Genomic DNA, 12,841 nt, shown 5'->3' with positions numbered 1-12,841 from the left:
GAAATTTGTGGAGGCCAAGTCACTGAATATATTTAACAAGGAAATTGGTAGATTTTGGACTCTAAAGGTGTCAAGGGGTATGGGGAGAGTGAGGGAGTAAGGCGTTGAGATAGAGGATCAGCCATGATCAGATTGAATGGTGGAGCAGGCGCGAAAGGCTTGAATGACTTACTCCTGTTCCTGTTTTTTATGTTCCTGAGTTTTACACCTGGGGTTTATGCTGTTATCTCAACCACCTTGGTACATTAGTACCCTACACCACCTCCATTTTCTGCTTTAAGCTACTGAATCTTCATTATTTACATGGCAGTAATTCTGTTCTGTGTTCAATCTGTGTCCTTTCAGTGGAATTTCCATCTGCCCTTCAATTTTTTTATATTGAGATGTATTGTGACTGCTGTAAAATCAAAACGTGAACTGCAATTGAAGTCTATTCAACCCTGCAATAAAGTGTATCATATTCTCATAGAATTATATAAAATAAGAAAATACTGTCTCCACTATTGCACTGGTCCCCAAGATGTTAAATAACTCACTAAGGATATTGCTAATCTGGATTTTCTCCAACCTAGGCTTACCTGGTACCTTTTTGTCTTTCCCTCTAGCTCAGGTACCCAATCTTATTTATCAATTTCTTTGCCCTGCTTTGCACTTTTTCCAAGGCCCACTTCTTTGTTTGGTGCCAAGAGCTGTACACAGTACTCAAGATGGAACAGATCAGTTCTTTGTTGGAAGCTATATGCCCTTTGATGTGGTGTGTGTTCTATCCTTCAAGCTGTTTTAGCATCTATCTGCACCCTGCACTGATGATTTAAGTGTGTTTTTATCCAAATAAAAACCAATCCCTCTCCTTTATCCTCACTTATTCTGTATTTCATGTTGTTTTTCTCCTCTCTCGATTTTATGACTTCACTTTTCTACCTTAAACAACATCTACTGCTTTTTTGGCTCAGTCCATTGACTTGCTTGGATTTATCTGCTACTGGTCTGCTTGTTCCCTACTTATGACCCACCCAATTTTATACCAGCAGCAAACTCAGCTATACCAGCTACTTTCCCTTCCCCTAAGTCTTAAACATACACTTGAAGCAACAAATAACCCCAGCCTCGAATCCTATAGTACCTTGGTGGTCATCCCTTTCCATGTAGATACAAGCTTAACAATTGTGACTCAACCAGTTAGATTAAAGTGCCTCGACTCACACATAAAGAATGGCCATGTGGGCCAGATTTTGGAGGCTGTTGGCATCCGTGGGGATGTACTCTGGCTAGAATCGTTACCTGCAGAAGAGCTGAGAAAATTGGAAAACAGCTTAATTCATAAATGTGAAAATCTGCTCAGCTTGTTATTTACTCTCACACACCTGTTTTAACGATTAGCCTCACTTTCTTCTCTTCAGAAAGATCGTCATGGGTGCAGATGAAGTCTCCTGAATCAGGTATCTTTACTCCCCTTAGCGTGATCGAATAATCACCCTTCTTTACTTTTGATCGGTATACAAGCACTCGGCCTTTGAACTCTTCTTCGAATACTGATCGGCCATCAGGATAAATATCCAGAACCTTGCCACCATTGGATCCACTGCATTCTGGATATAATGGTGTCCAGTACCAGCTCACAGGACGGTCATGTGGAAGTTGTCCTGAGAGGAAGCAGCTAAGTGTAGCAATATTTCCAATGGTCACTGATACCTCTTCTTCAGCTCCAACAGCCAGTTCAATGAAGGCAAGCAGAGCTAAGATAGTAACACAAGATTATGTACCATAATTTCAGTATCAATCATACTTAAAAAATCATTAATTACCATTAACCATTGAAATTTTCTTTTTGTTGACAAATCTATATGAATAGCTAAGGTTCACAGTATAGGATACCACCAACATTGAAAAAAGTAGAAGAGGAGATAAATAAAGTGACAATTCAATGATATCAAATCTTAGGTTCAAAAGGTCTTAAGAATGTAGGATGAAGTGAACTCGGGGAGGGAAGGTGCCTTACAATTTTGAGTGCAAAGAACAAGTCAATGTAAGGGACTGTGAAATTAGACATTATTTCAATATAGCAGGGATTCAGGGAGGAGGAACTGAGTGAAGTTTGAGGCATAAGAAAAACACAATACTGAGTAAATATAATCCAATGAGATTAATAGTATCACCTGTACAGTCACCCCAGTGCCGACCAGGGATTGAATTTATAACTTTCCTTCTCTCTAAGGCTTATGCGGAACTAGTCAGAGCTATAACATTTACAATACTGATAACAAACTTATCATTTTGGAAATTGTATGTCTTCCCACAACAGATCTCCAATGATTAGCCCCAGATTCTGTGTTAACAAGTTTGCATTTATATAGCATCTTTAACATGAAAATCATCCCTCAGCACTTCACACCTAGGCATAAAGAAAATGGACACCTACCGAAGAAGGGAGAGATTGGGAAGACGGACCAAAAGCTAGGTTGAGATGATGGGTTTTGAAGAGATTTATGAAGGTGGAGAAAAGTGCAGAAAAGTTTAGAAGGGGAATCCCAAAGTGTGCAGGGACGAGTGAAGAGAAGATTCTCCGGAGATGCACTGGCAGCTTTGCATACGTAAAAATGGAACCATGCAAGGGCAGTCCAATCAAGAGATTTTGTTAGGTTAGGTGCTTTCTACTGAGACAGCAGGGGGCAGTACAGTTAGGTTTAGGATCTGCATCTAGGATTGGAGAAAATGGACCAGCATCCCCATTCCATTTTCTATTCAGTGACCTTAGTTAGAATCTGCATATGTTGGGGCTACAGGTGAAGACAGTTTTGGGATAGGCTCTGGTCACAAACAGGCAACTTGCTGAATAAAGTGTGTATAAGACCAGATGAAAGTTATTTGATAATTATTTATTCAGAATTTACTCGAACAGTATTTACAAATAAGTAGATTTGAAAACAGCACGACAAAAAGAAGCTTTAAAGGGAAGTAATTAATAAATTCTAATAGCCCCTATTTCTGTGTTTCTGAAGTCTGTTTACGAGCTGACGTTCAGCTTGTTTCATCTCCAGTTGTTGACTCTTGTCCTCTATTGCTGAATGTTAGTATTTCCTGGAATATAAATAACAATACCAATACTGGGGGAAGATTTCTGTCCTAATCTTTCTTTCCATACAGCTTTACAATTTTGTTACACAACACAGAAGAACTTGAATCCAGTTGTAACTACAAATAAGTTTACTTAAGACTTTAGCTGGTTACATATACTGCAAACGTATTGAAACAACTGAACAATGTAACTGAGTTCCTGCGGTATAATATGAGTTGTATATTAATAAATTGAATTCTGATGAAAAGCTGTGTGTTTACTCTTTTATATAATAACAAGTGTCTGCAATGGCTCAGGTGGTAGTACCCTTGCTCCTGAGCCCAGAAGGTTAATGGTACAAGTCCCAGTTCAGGACTTAAGCCCAAAAAATCAAGGCTGAGTGCTACATTGTTGGATGGCACATTAAACCAATGCCCTGTCCACCTCTCAGGTAGATGTAAAAGATCCCATGGCACTATTTTAAAGAAGGGCAGGACAGTTATCACCAGTGTCCCGGCCAACATTTATCCCTCACCCAACATAAAAAACAGATCACCTGATCATTATCATATTGTTGTTTGTGGGAGCTTGCTGTGCGCAAATTGGCTGTCGCATATACAATACAAAAGTAGTTACACCTTCACATTAGCAAATTTTACATTCACAAATCAAATAGCTGAAAATAAAATGATATTCTCTTTTTTGTCTTCATTTTGATTTTATTAACTATTTTTTATTCATTCATGGGATGTGGGCATTACTGGCTAATTCAACATTTACTGCCCATCCCTAATTGCCCTTGAGAAGGTGGTGGTGAGCTGCCACCTTCAACAGCTGTAGTCCAGGTGGTGTAGCTACACCCACAGTGCTGTTAGGGAGGGAGTTCCAGGATCTTGACCCAGTGACAGCGAAGGAATGGCAATATAGTTCCAAGGCAGGATGGTGTGGCTTGGAGGGGAACTTGCAGATGGTGATGTTCCCGTACATCTGCTGCCCTTATCTTTCTTGATGGTAGAGGTTGCAGGTTTGGATGGTGCCTTGGTGAATTGCTGCAGTGCATATTGTAGATTGTGCACACTGCTACCACTGTGCTTTGGTAGTGAAGGGAGTGAATGTTGAAGGTGGTGGATAGGGTGCCAATCAAGCAGGCTGCGTTGTCCTGGGTGTTGTCGAGCTTCGTGATTGCTGCTGTAGCTGCAGGCATCCACACAAGTGGAGAGTATTCCATCACACTCCTGACTTGTGCCTCATAGATGGCAGACAGGAGTCAAGAGGTGAGTTACTCACCACAGAATCCCCAGCTTCTGACCTGGTCTTGTAACCACAGTGTTTATATGGCTGGTCCAGTTCAGTTTCTGATCAATGGTAACCCCCAGGATGCTGATAGTTGGGGATTCAGTGATGGTAATCCCCTTGAATGTGAAGGGAAGATGGTAGGGTTCTCTCTTGTTAGAGATGATTATTGGCAATTTTGTGGCATGAATGTAACTTGCCACTTACCAGCCCAAGCCTGAATCCAGGTGTTGCTGATTATGGACACAGACTGCTTCAGTATGAGGAGTCTCGAATGATAATGAACATTGTCGTGAACATCAATACTTCTCACCTTATGATGGAGGGAAGGTCATTGATGAAGCAGCTGAAGATGGTTGGGCCAAGGACACTGTCCTGAGAAACTCCTGCAGTTGTGTCCTGGGACTGAGATGATTGACCTCCAACAACCACAACCGTCTTCCTTTCTGCTAGGTATGACTCCTAGACTCAACTAGATTGGCCAGTTTCCCCCCTTCCTTGACACCTAAAGTAAAGCTCCATGGCTGCCAATTGCCCTCCAGTAGCTCAAGTGACCATTCTTCTGCATGTACTGAGTTAGAGAGCATAGGCTGCCTTTTTAACCATGCAGGGCATCACAGCCAAGTCTGGTGCCATCATTAACCAATCTTCACAAGCATGCAAAGGTTATTATAAAAACAGAAAATGCTGGGAAAACTCAAGCAGGTCCAGAAGCATCTGTGGAGAGAGAAACAGAGTTAACATTTCGAGTCCATGTGACTCTTCTTCAGAGCTAAAGTAGAGAGGGGGTGGAGCAAAATAGAAGGGCAGGGATAGGTGGGGGGAGCTCAGGAGAGATTGACAAATATGTCATGGACATAAGATGACAAGAGTGTTAATGGTAGTGTTTTGCTTTTATGCAAAGATTATTATTTAGCAGCTGGGAGTGGGAATTCTTCTTGGCTTTTCACTTTTCCAACCTAGGGATCCTAAAAACAAAGTATAATGCCCTAGATGAAATTAATGAGTTCAAAATTGACCTAAATCAAACTTGCAATTTTCCAGCCTCAGTAACATGCTGATGCATTACTTTAATAAAACTGAATTGACAACTGTGACTTCAGCTCCAAGGAATCAAGCTTGAGAATTTTCCACCCTAAACCTCTCTGCCTGTCTCGTATCGCCTTATGTGGCGTAATGTCGAATTTGGTCTGATAACTTTCCTATGAAGTGTCACAAGACATTACATTATTGGTGCAATAAAAATACAACCTGTTGAATTGTTTGCTTCAAACATTGTGGTCTATGGCTTCCTGGTTTTCTGAGGCAATTGTTCGTTCTACATAAGAATGCAAACTGTCTTTGCAAATCAATTGCTGCTCATACTGCTTAAAGGTCCAAATTATTTGAATGACCTTTCAGTGATTCAGATTACTGTCATTTTGCTTAGTCCAAATTTCTTTTGTATTTTGTCAGTCATAAGTCAGAGAATCCTAGAAATGTCTCACGAATTATAACACAGTTATATGATAAAATGTTTGGAGAAATTCAAGCTTTAAAAATAACTGCAATACAGTTAGTGATCATACAACAGAGAAAATAGGAGAGTAATGAATGTTAGAAATCGAAGTAACATCAAAATGAACAGCAAGTCAGTCAGCTTCTGAAAAATGTTAGCTAAGTTTAACATTTAGTGTCAGCTCTGTTTTTTTTAAAAAAGGCCCCACCCAAATGTTAATCTATTGTTTTTCTTTTGAACTTTGACTTGGTAAATATAGGATTTAACTTTTTCAGGGATACGAAATGGGTGCTAGAAAATCAGCCACCAGTTATGCACCCTGTCTGATTTACCTTTGGACTGATGTCATTCAAAATGAAAATTGAGCTACGTGTATAAAGGGCAGACAATCTACTACCACTATTGTACAAGAATGGAATTTCACCCTCGCTGTATCCACAAGACACATGGCAACAACAATTTGCATTTACATAGCACCCCAAGGTGCTTCAGATGATTGTGATTCTCTACCTTGGAGGACTGTAGATGCTCAGTTATTGGGTATATTCAAGCCTAAGATTGATAGATTTGCAGTTTCTAAAGGAACTAAGGGATACGGCAATCGGACAGGAAATTAAGTTGAGGTTGAGGATCAGCCATAGTCTTATTAAATGTTGGAGCAGGCTTGAAGGGCTATATGGTCAACACCTGCTCCTATTTCTTATGTTCTTATGTCATCAAACAAAATTTGACACTGAGCTACATAAGGAGATTTAGGGCCAATTACCGAAAGTAAATTTAAAGAACACTCTGCTTTTGAAAACTTGAGAAAGGAAAGACCAATTATTCCACACCTTTAGATGACTCAATAATATATATTTGATCTCTATAAAAAGAAAATAAATTTGTCAATTCCATTCTCTTTTATTGCATTAGTATAGAAGACTGCCATATGTAAGAAAGAAAAAAATTCATTTTTAAACCATCTCTTATGACCTCGTTACATCTCAAAATACTTCACAGCCAATGAAGTACTTTTTGAAGTTTAGTCACTATTGCAACATGGCGCCAATTTGCACGCAGCAAGTTCCACAAAAAGCAATGCAATAAATGATCAGTTTTTTTAAGGTGATGTTGGTTGAGTGACAAACATTGACCAGGACTTGAGAGAATCCCCATGAGGATCTTTGAAGAGTGCCGTGGGATCTTTTACATCCACTGCAAGGCCAGACTGGGCTTCGCTTTAATAACTCACCAAAAACACCCTCTCAATACTGCTCACAGATGTCAGTCGTGTGCCTAAGTCCTGAAATGAAGCTTGAACCCACAATCTTCTGATCCACATGAAGGAATCGATGAAAAAAGAAATAACTTTTGGTTACAAAATGGCTTTCACATTTATAGTCAAATACAGCAACCAGTTTTCATAAAGCAAGGTTCCATGAACAGCCAATGAATGACTGTTTATTAATAACTCTTCAGCAGCCCACACTGTTTTAAATGTACCTATTGGGAGGTACGATTCTGCAATGGATCGTCGTGACTAATCTAATGGATTTGATCAATGCTTTTCATTTCATGTTGGTGACAGTGCAGCAGTGCATGGCGCAATGTTACCACAATACATAGAATGTACAGTACAGAAACAGGCTATTCTGCTCAACTGGTCCACGTTATGTTTATGCTCCTCCTCCCAGCACTCTTCAGCTAATCATTATCCACATAACTTTCTGTTCCTTTCTTTCTCATGTGTTTATCAAGCTTCCCCTTAAAAGCATCTATGCTCATCTCCTCAACTACCTCATGTGATAGTGAGTTCTACATTCCAACCACACACTGTGTCATCATGTGCTAATTATTAAGCAACTTACAGTGCACACTTCCTGTAACAATATGTTCAACCAAATCCAAGATTATAATATAACAGGATTCATTTTAACTTCTAAAGCTGGAAAGATCCCATGGATTATCTCTATCCTGATTTTAACTGGAATAATACTTGGTATGTTACCAGTGGCCTTAATAGACCGTAAATCAGTGAAGGGAAAACATCAGCCGCTGATCCTGCTTTTGATTGGTACCAGTGACTCCCATGGAAAGTAGATGAGTGTGGTGGTCAGGTGACAAGAGAGTTGGTCTTAATTTTGATGTTCTATATAGCTGAATAGTCTATTGATAGATGGACCATAGTACTTCAAATGTGGCTCACCTCCGCCTTCTCAAGGGTAGTTAGGGATAAGCAACAAATGCTGGCCTTACCAGTGATGCTCACATCCCCAGAAAGAATAAAAAATGAATCATGGTCTAGAAATTTGGGCATGCTTATTTTTGGTTACTGGGCTGGGAGGGAATCACTAAGTGGGGCATTGGAGTCACCTGTCTCCTTTAATGTAGGGTCAGAAAGAACTCCTACTCTTCCCATCACCACATTCAGGTAAGTATGGGAACCTTCCTGCCTGTTTCATGCCACTCATAATTCAACAGAGGATAACTGACACCTATGAAACTGTACCCTAGCATAAATCAGCGCCATCAAGGGAAGTGGGAGAAAATTAGAGGGAAAGAAAAAGACAACAAAAGAAATGCAAGTTGAATTTGTTTTTTTTTCAGTCAGCCAGAAGCTAAACATTAATAGCCTCCAAAACAAGCTACTGAGAAATTTATGCCAATAGACTTTGTTTGACTGATAGAGATGACATACTCTCCTCCCATCAAGATAACACAGAAACCTAAATCTCGAGTTTAGGTACAGGTTGGCATGATCCTATGATTAATTAATCTACTACTGGGTTTCGTAGAATTGTTATGTCACAGAAGGAGGCCATTCAGCCCATCATGTTTCTGCCTGTTCCTGCAAGAGAAACTCAGCTCGTACCCGTGCCCAACATTTTCCACATAGCTCTGGACTTTGTCTCTCTTCAGGTACTTATCCAAATCCCTTTTGAAAGTCCTAACTGTATCTGCCTCCACCACATTGTGCATTCCAGATCCTAATCATTCGCTGTGTTAGAAGATTTTTCTGCATTTCGCCGTTAGTTGTTTTGGCAATCACTTTAAATCACTGTCCTCTAGTTCTTGCCCCTTGCGGCAATGGGAACACCTTCTCCATATCAACTCTACCCCTCCTGATTTCACAAACTTCTATCAAATCTCCTGTCAACCTTCTCTTCTCTAAGGAGAACAACTCCAGCTTCTCCAACCTATCCACCTAACTGAAGTCCATCATCATTGGAACCATACTCATAAATCTTTTCCACACTTTGCCTAAAGCCTTCATATCCTTCCTCAATTGCAGTAAGATTGGACACAATTCTCCTGTTGAGTCCAGATCACTGTTTTATATAAGGTTCATCATAACTTCTTGCTTCTGTACTTTATGCCTCTATTTATAAAGCCCAAGATCTTGTATGCCTTATTAGCCACTTTCTCAACCTGTCCTGCCCCCTTCAATGATTTGTGCACATATGCCCCCACATCCTCTGTTCCTCATTATCTTATATTGCCTTTCCTCATTCTGCCTACCAAAATGTACCGCTTCACACATCCCTGCCTTAATTTTAATTTGCCATCTGTGTCTTCCCATTCTGCCAGCCTGTTTATTGCCCTCTTGAAGTCCATCACCGTCCTCCTCACTGTTCACAATACACAAATTTGTGTCTTCTGCAAATCTTGAACTTATGCCATATACACCCAGGTCTAGGTCATTAATATATGTCAGGAAAAGCAGAAATCAATGTTTAACAATTGAACTCTCAGGTGGGGGAAGTGAAGCTGGGGTTCTTTGAAGTGAAACTAGTTTCTAGATGATTTTATATTTATTCAGATAAAACTGCATAGACTATAAACAAACATTGCCCTGCCTATGCAGCCACTGTCATCCTGCCCTTTTTGTTTACATGATAACTTGGCAAAATGTGAGAAATTTCCAGCTTCCGGGGACAAGCCAAGCTTTTTATGTTCAATGACACAGGCTAGCTCATTACTCATCAATGTGCCTGGAATACTGCAGGCCCAACTGGCTCACATATTTGATTACCAAGTCTATGAGATGTCATCCAGAAACTGGTTTCACTTCAAAGAAACCCTACTTAACTTCCCCCACCCAAGAATGATTTGAGTTGTTGAACATTGATGTTGCCATTGACCTTGTAAATTAAAATTATCCATCAGGGATTGACTGAGTTGGAAAATAAATGTTATGCAAAACCCTTTACAAAGCTTTCTCGGGTATTTTAGTTGCTCACTGTAAAGAAATGTAACATCAGACAAAATTGGATTTTGAAAAAAAGGTATTTCCAAAGTTGATTTCTAATTCCATTGTCTGCCATTCTCAAGGATACATTAATCTTTTCAAAATAACAGACAAGGGGAATTACACACACATTTACACAAGGTTCAATATTCACAGAGCGTAATTTCAAATTTTTCTATTGAAAATACTTTTACAATCAACAGGCAATCAGGGTCAGGCATTCACAGGTCGGTGAGTTCCTTCTCCACTACTGTATTATTGTGCTCAACCCTACCTTTAGAAGAAATAACAAAGTCTAATTTTGACAAGATGCGAGACATTTATTATAAATATAAGTTCCAAACACAGCAGGAAACATAATTTTCTTAGAGGACTGGCAATGTTGAAAATGCCATTTTAGTTTAGCTTTCTTTATAGAGAAAGAAATAGATTCCAATTAAACCCGAAGAAAGAAATGATTAAGAAAAACATTGAAATATTAGACCATAATTTATTGACTTTTCTTTTAGTACTATCAAGTGTAGATTTACTTGACTTTTCTCTACATGAAACAGCCAAATGATAAAAATATGAAAAACATTTTTTAAAAACTTGTTTCAAATGATAACTTGTCTTTCTCAAATAATGGCAAGTAGTGGATGGGAAATCTCTCACAAAAATAAATACAAATGGGTGTATGATGTACACTTCAATACTCAGATGCAGACTTGTACAAGATTGGAAGGTGAAACTTGATGCACATTGCCCCATGATTTCAAAAATGAAGTGACTATAACTGAAAAAAAAACCTACATTGTTTTAGATCATGTTAATTGTCTTGCTGATACAATACCACACTTTCTACTGTGCTACATAATGGCATTGTAGGAGTATTAATAGATAACTGTACAGTATCTGCACTTTGTACTCTTCCCTGCAAGTTTCAAAACTAAGACTTTGTTGTCACCTATTCACTAAATTTTCATTTACCATATCTTCTAACCTATAATTTTCAACCTTTGTTGTCTGCTGCTTTAGTCTTTCATTTGGGTTTTCACATCATCATAGAGCACAAAGGAGGGCATTTGGTCCAATGTACCTGTGCTTGTTCTTTGGAAGAACTATCCAATTAGTCCCACTCCCCTGCCCTTTCCCCTGCACCCCCTAAACTTTTCCTTTTCAAGTTTCAGCACCATTCGCAACTCCTTAGATACTGAAGTAGTCCATGTCCAAATGCAGCAAGAGCTGGACCATATCCAGGCTTGGGCTGATAAGTGGCAAGTAACATTCGCGCCGCACAAGTGTCAGGCAATGACCATCGCCAACAAGAGAGAATCCAACCAAGGCTCTTGATGTTCAATGGCATTACATCACTAAATACCTCATTATCAACATCCTGGGGATTACCATTGACCATAAACTGAACTGGACTAGCCATATAAATACTGTGGCTACAAGAGCAGGTCAGAGGCTAGGAATCCTGTGATGAGTAATTCACCTCCTGACTCCCCAAAGCTTGTCTATCATCAACAAGGCATAAGTCAGGAGTGTGATGGAATACTCCCCACTTGCCTGGATGCATGCAGCTCCCACAACACTCAAGAAGCTTGACACCATCCAGGACAAAGCAGCCCTCTTGATTGGCACCACATCCACAAACATTCACTCGCTCCACAACTGACACGCAGTAGCAGCGGTGTTTACCATCTACAAGAGGCACTGCAGGAATTCACCAATGCTCCTTCGACAGCGCTGTCCAAACTCACGGCCACTGTCACCTAGAAGGACAAGGGCAGCAGATAGATGGGAACACCATCACCTGGAGGTTCCCCTCCAAATAACTTACCATCCTGATTTGGAAATATATCGCCGTTCCTTCACTGTCGCTGGGTCAACATCCTGGAACTCCCTCTCTGACAGCACTGTGAGTGTACCTACACCACATGGACTGCAGCTGTTCAAGAAGGCAGCTTACCACCACCTTCTGAACGGCAACTATGGATGGGCAATAAATGCTGGCCCAGCCAGCGAAGCCCACATCCCGTGAATGATTAAAAAATATATACCTACCAGTAAATTCCCTTTTGAAAGATACTTTTGAAACTGCTCCCACTAGCCGTTCAGGCAATACATTCCAGATCATAACAACTCAATTAATAAAATTAATTCGCCTCATCCTCCTCCCCTCCAGCTTTCTTGTCAATTGTCTTAAATCTTTGTCCTTTGGTTACAATCCTCCTATCAATGGAAACGGTTTCCTCCAATCTACCCTGTCAAAACCCCATCTAATTTTCAATAAATGACAACTAGTTGAGTTTCGTGAAGATGGTTTTGTTGATGGATATTAAAAATTCTGCCAAACCCACTGGTTAAAATCTTTTGTCAAGCAGTTGTGAATTTGTTAGTTTAAATTTCCTTCCTCTTTAAGAAGTTTCCATTGTGGAGACAAACCCATCGTCTGATGCTGTTTTTCAGATGACTTCAGAGAATTGAAAAACCACAAAAATAATGATCCAAAGCAGCTACGATGGTGTAATCTCTTGAAAGAATCAATGCCGCTTTAATAAGAAAGGTCCTAGTTGTCCCAAGTCAACTGAACCCTCAATCATTTTGTTCTCAGCAGTTTTACTCACCCAGACTGAGGAGTTGGAGGTACCCATAGATGTTGCAGGATTGCATTTTTTAAGCTGTGATTTGGTTCGCAGTCAGAGTTGGAAAACCTGATTTTTCCTCATTACACCAGAAATTAAGACTACTCTCACATCCTGAAGACACAGGGTTTTGA

The 12,841-nt window shown here is 39.9% G+C and overlaps 1 protein-coding gene across 1 annotated transcript in view; it reads right to left on the bottom strand.

Annotated features, from left to right (window-relative positions):
• LOC144682627 (uncharacterized) overlaps nucleotides 1-12,841 on the bottom strand; it is a 37,754-nt gene extending 24,913 nt beyond the window's left edge. The window contains exons 1-2 of the mRNA XM_078545136.1: nucleotides 12,690-12,841; nucleotides 1,365-1,736 (exon numbers count right to left, since the gene is read on the bottom strand). Coding sequence (XP_078401262.1) covers nucleotides 1,365-1,736; nucleotides 12,690-12,735 — 418 coding nt within the window. The 5' untranslated portion in view covers nucleotides 12,736-12,841. The remainder of the gene's footprint in view (nucleotides 1-1,364; nucleotides 1,737-12,689) is intronic.

This window comes from Cetorhinus maximus, chromosome 7 (genome assembly GCF_964194155.1).
Source record: "Cetorhinus maximus chromosome 7, sCetMax3.hap1.1, whole genome shotgun sequence".
NCBI classification, from domain to species: Eukaryota; Metazoa; Chordata; class Chondrichthyes; order Lamniformes; family Cetorhinidae; genus Cetorhinus; species Cetorhinus maximus.
Note: the sequence above shows the minus strand (reverse complement) of the source record. Positions and strands in the feature narration are given on the sequence as shown.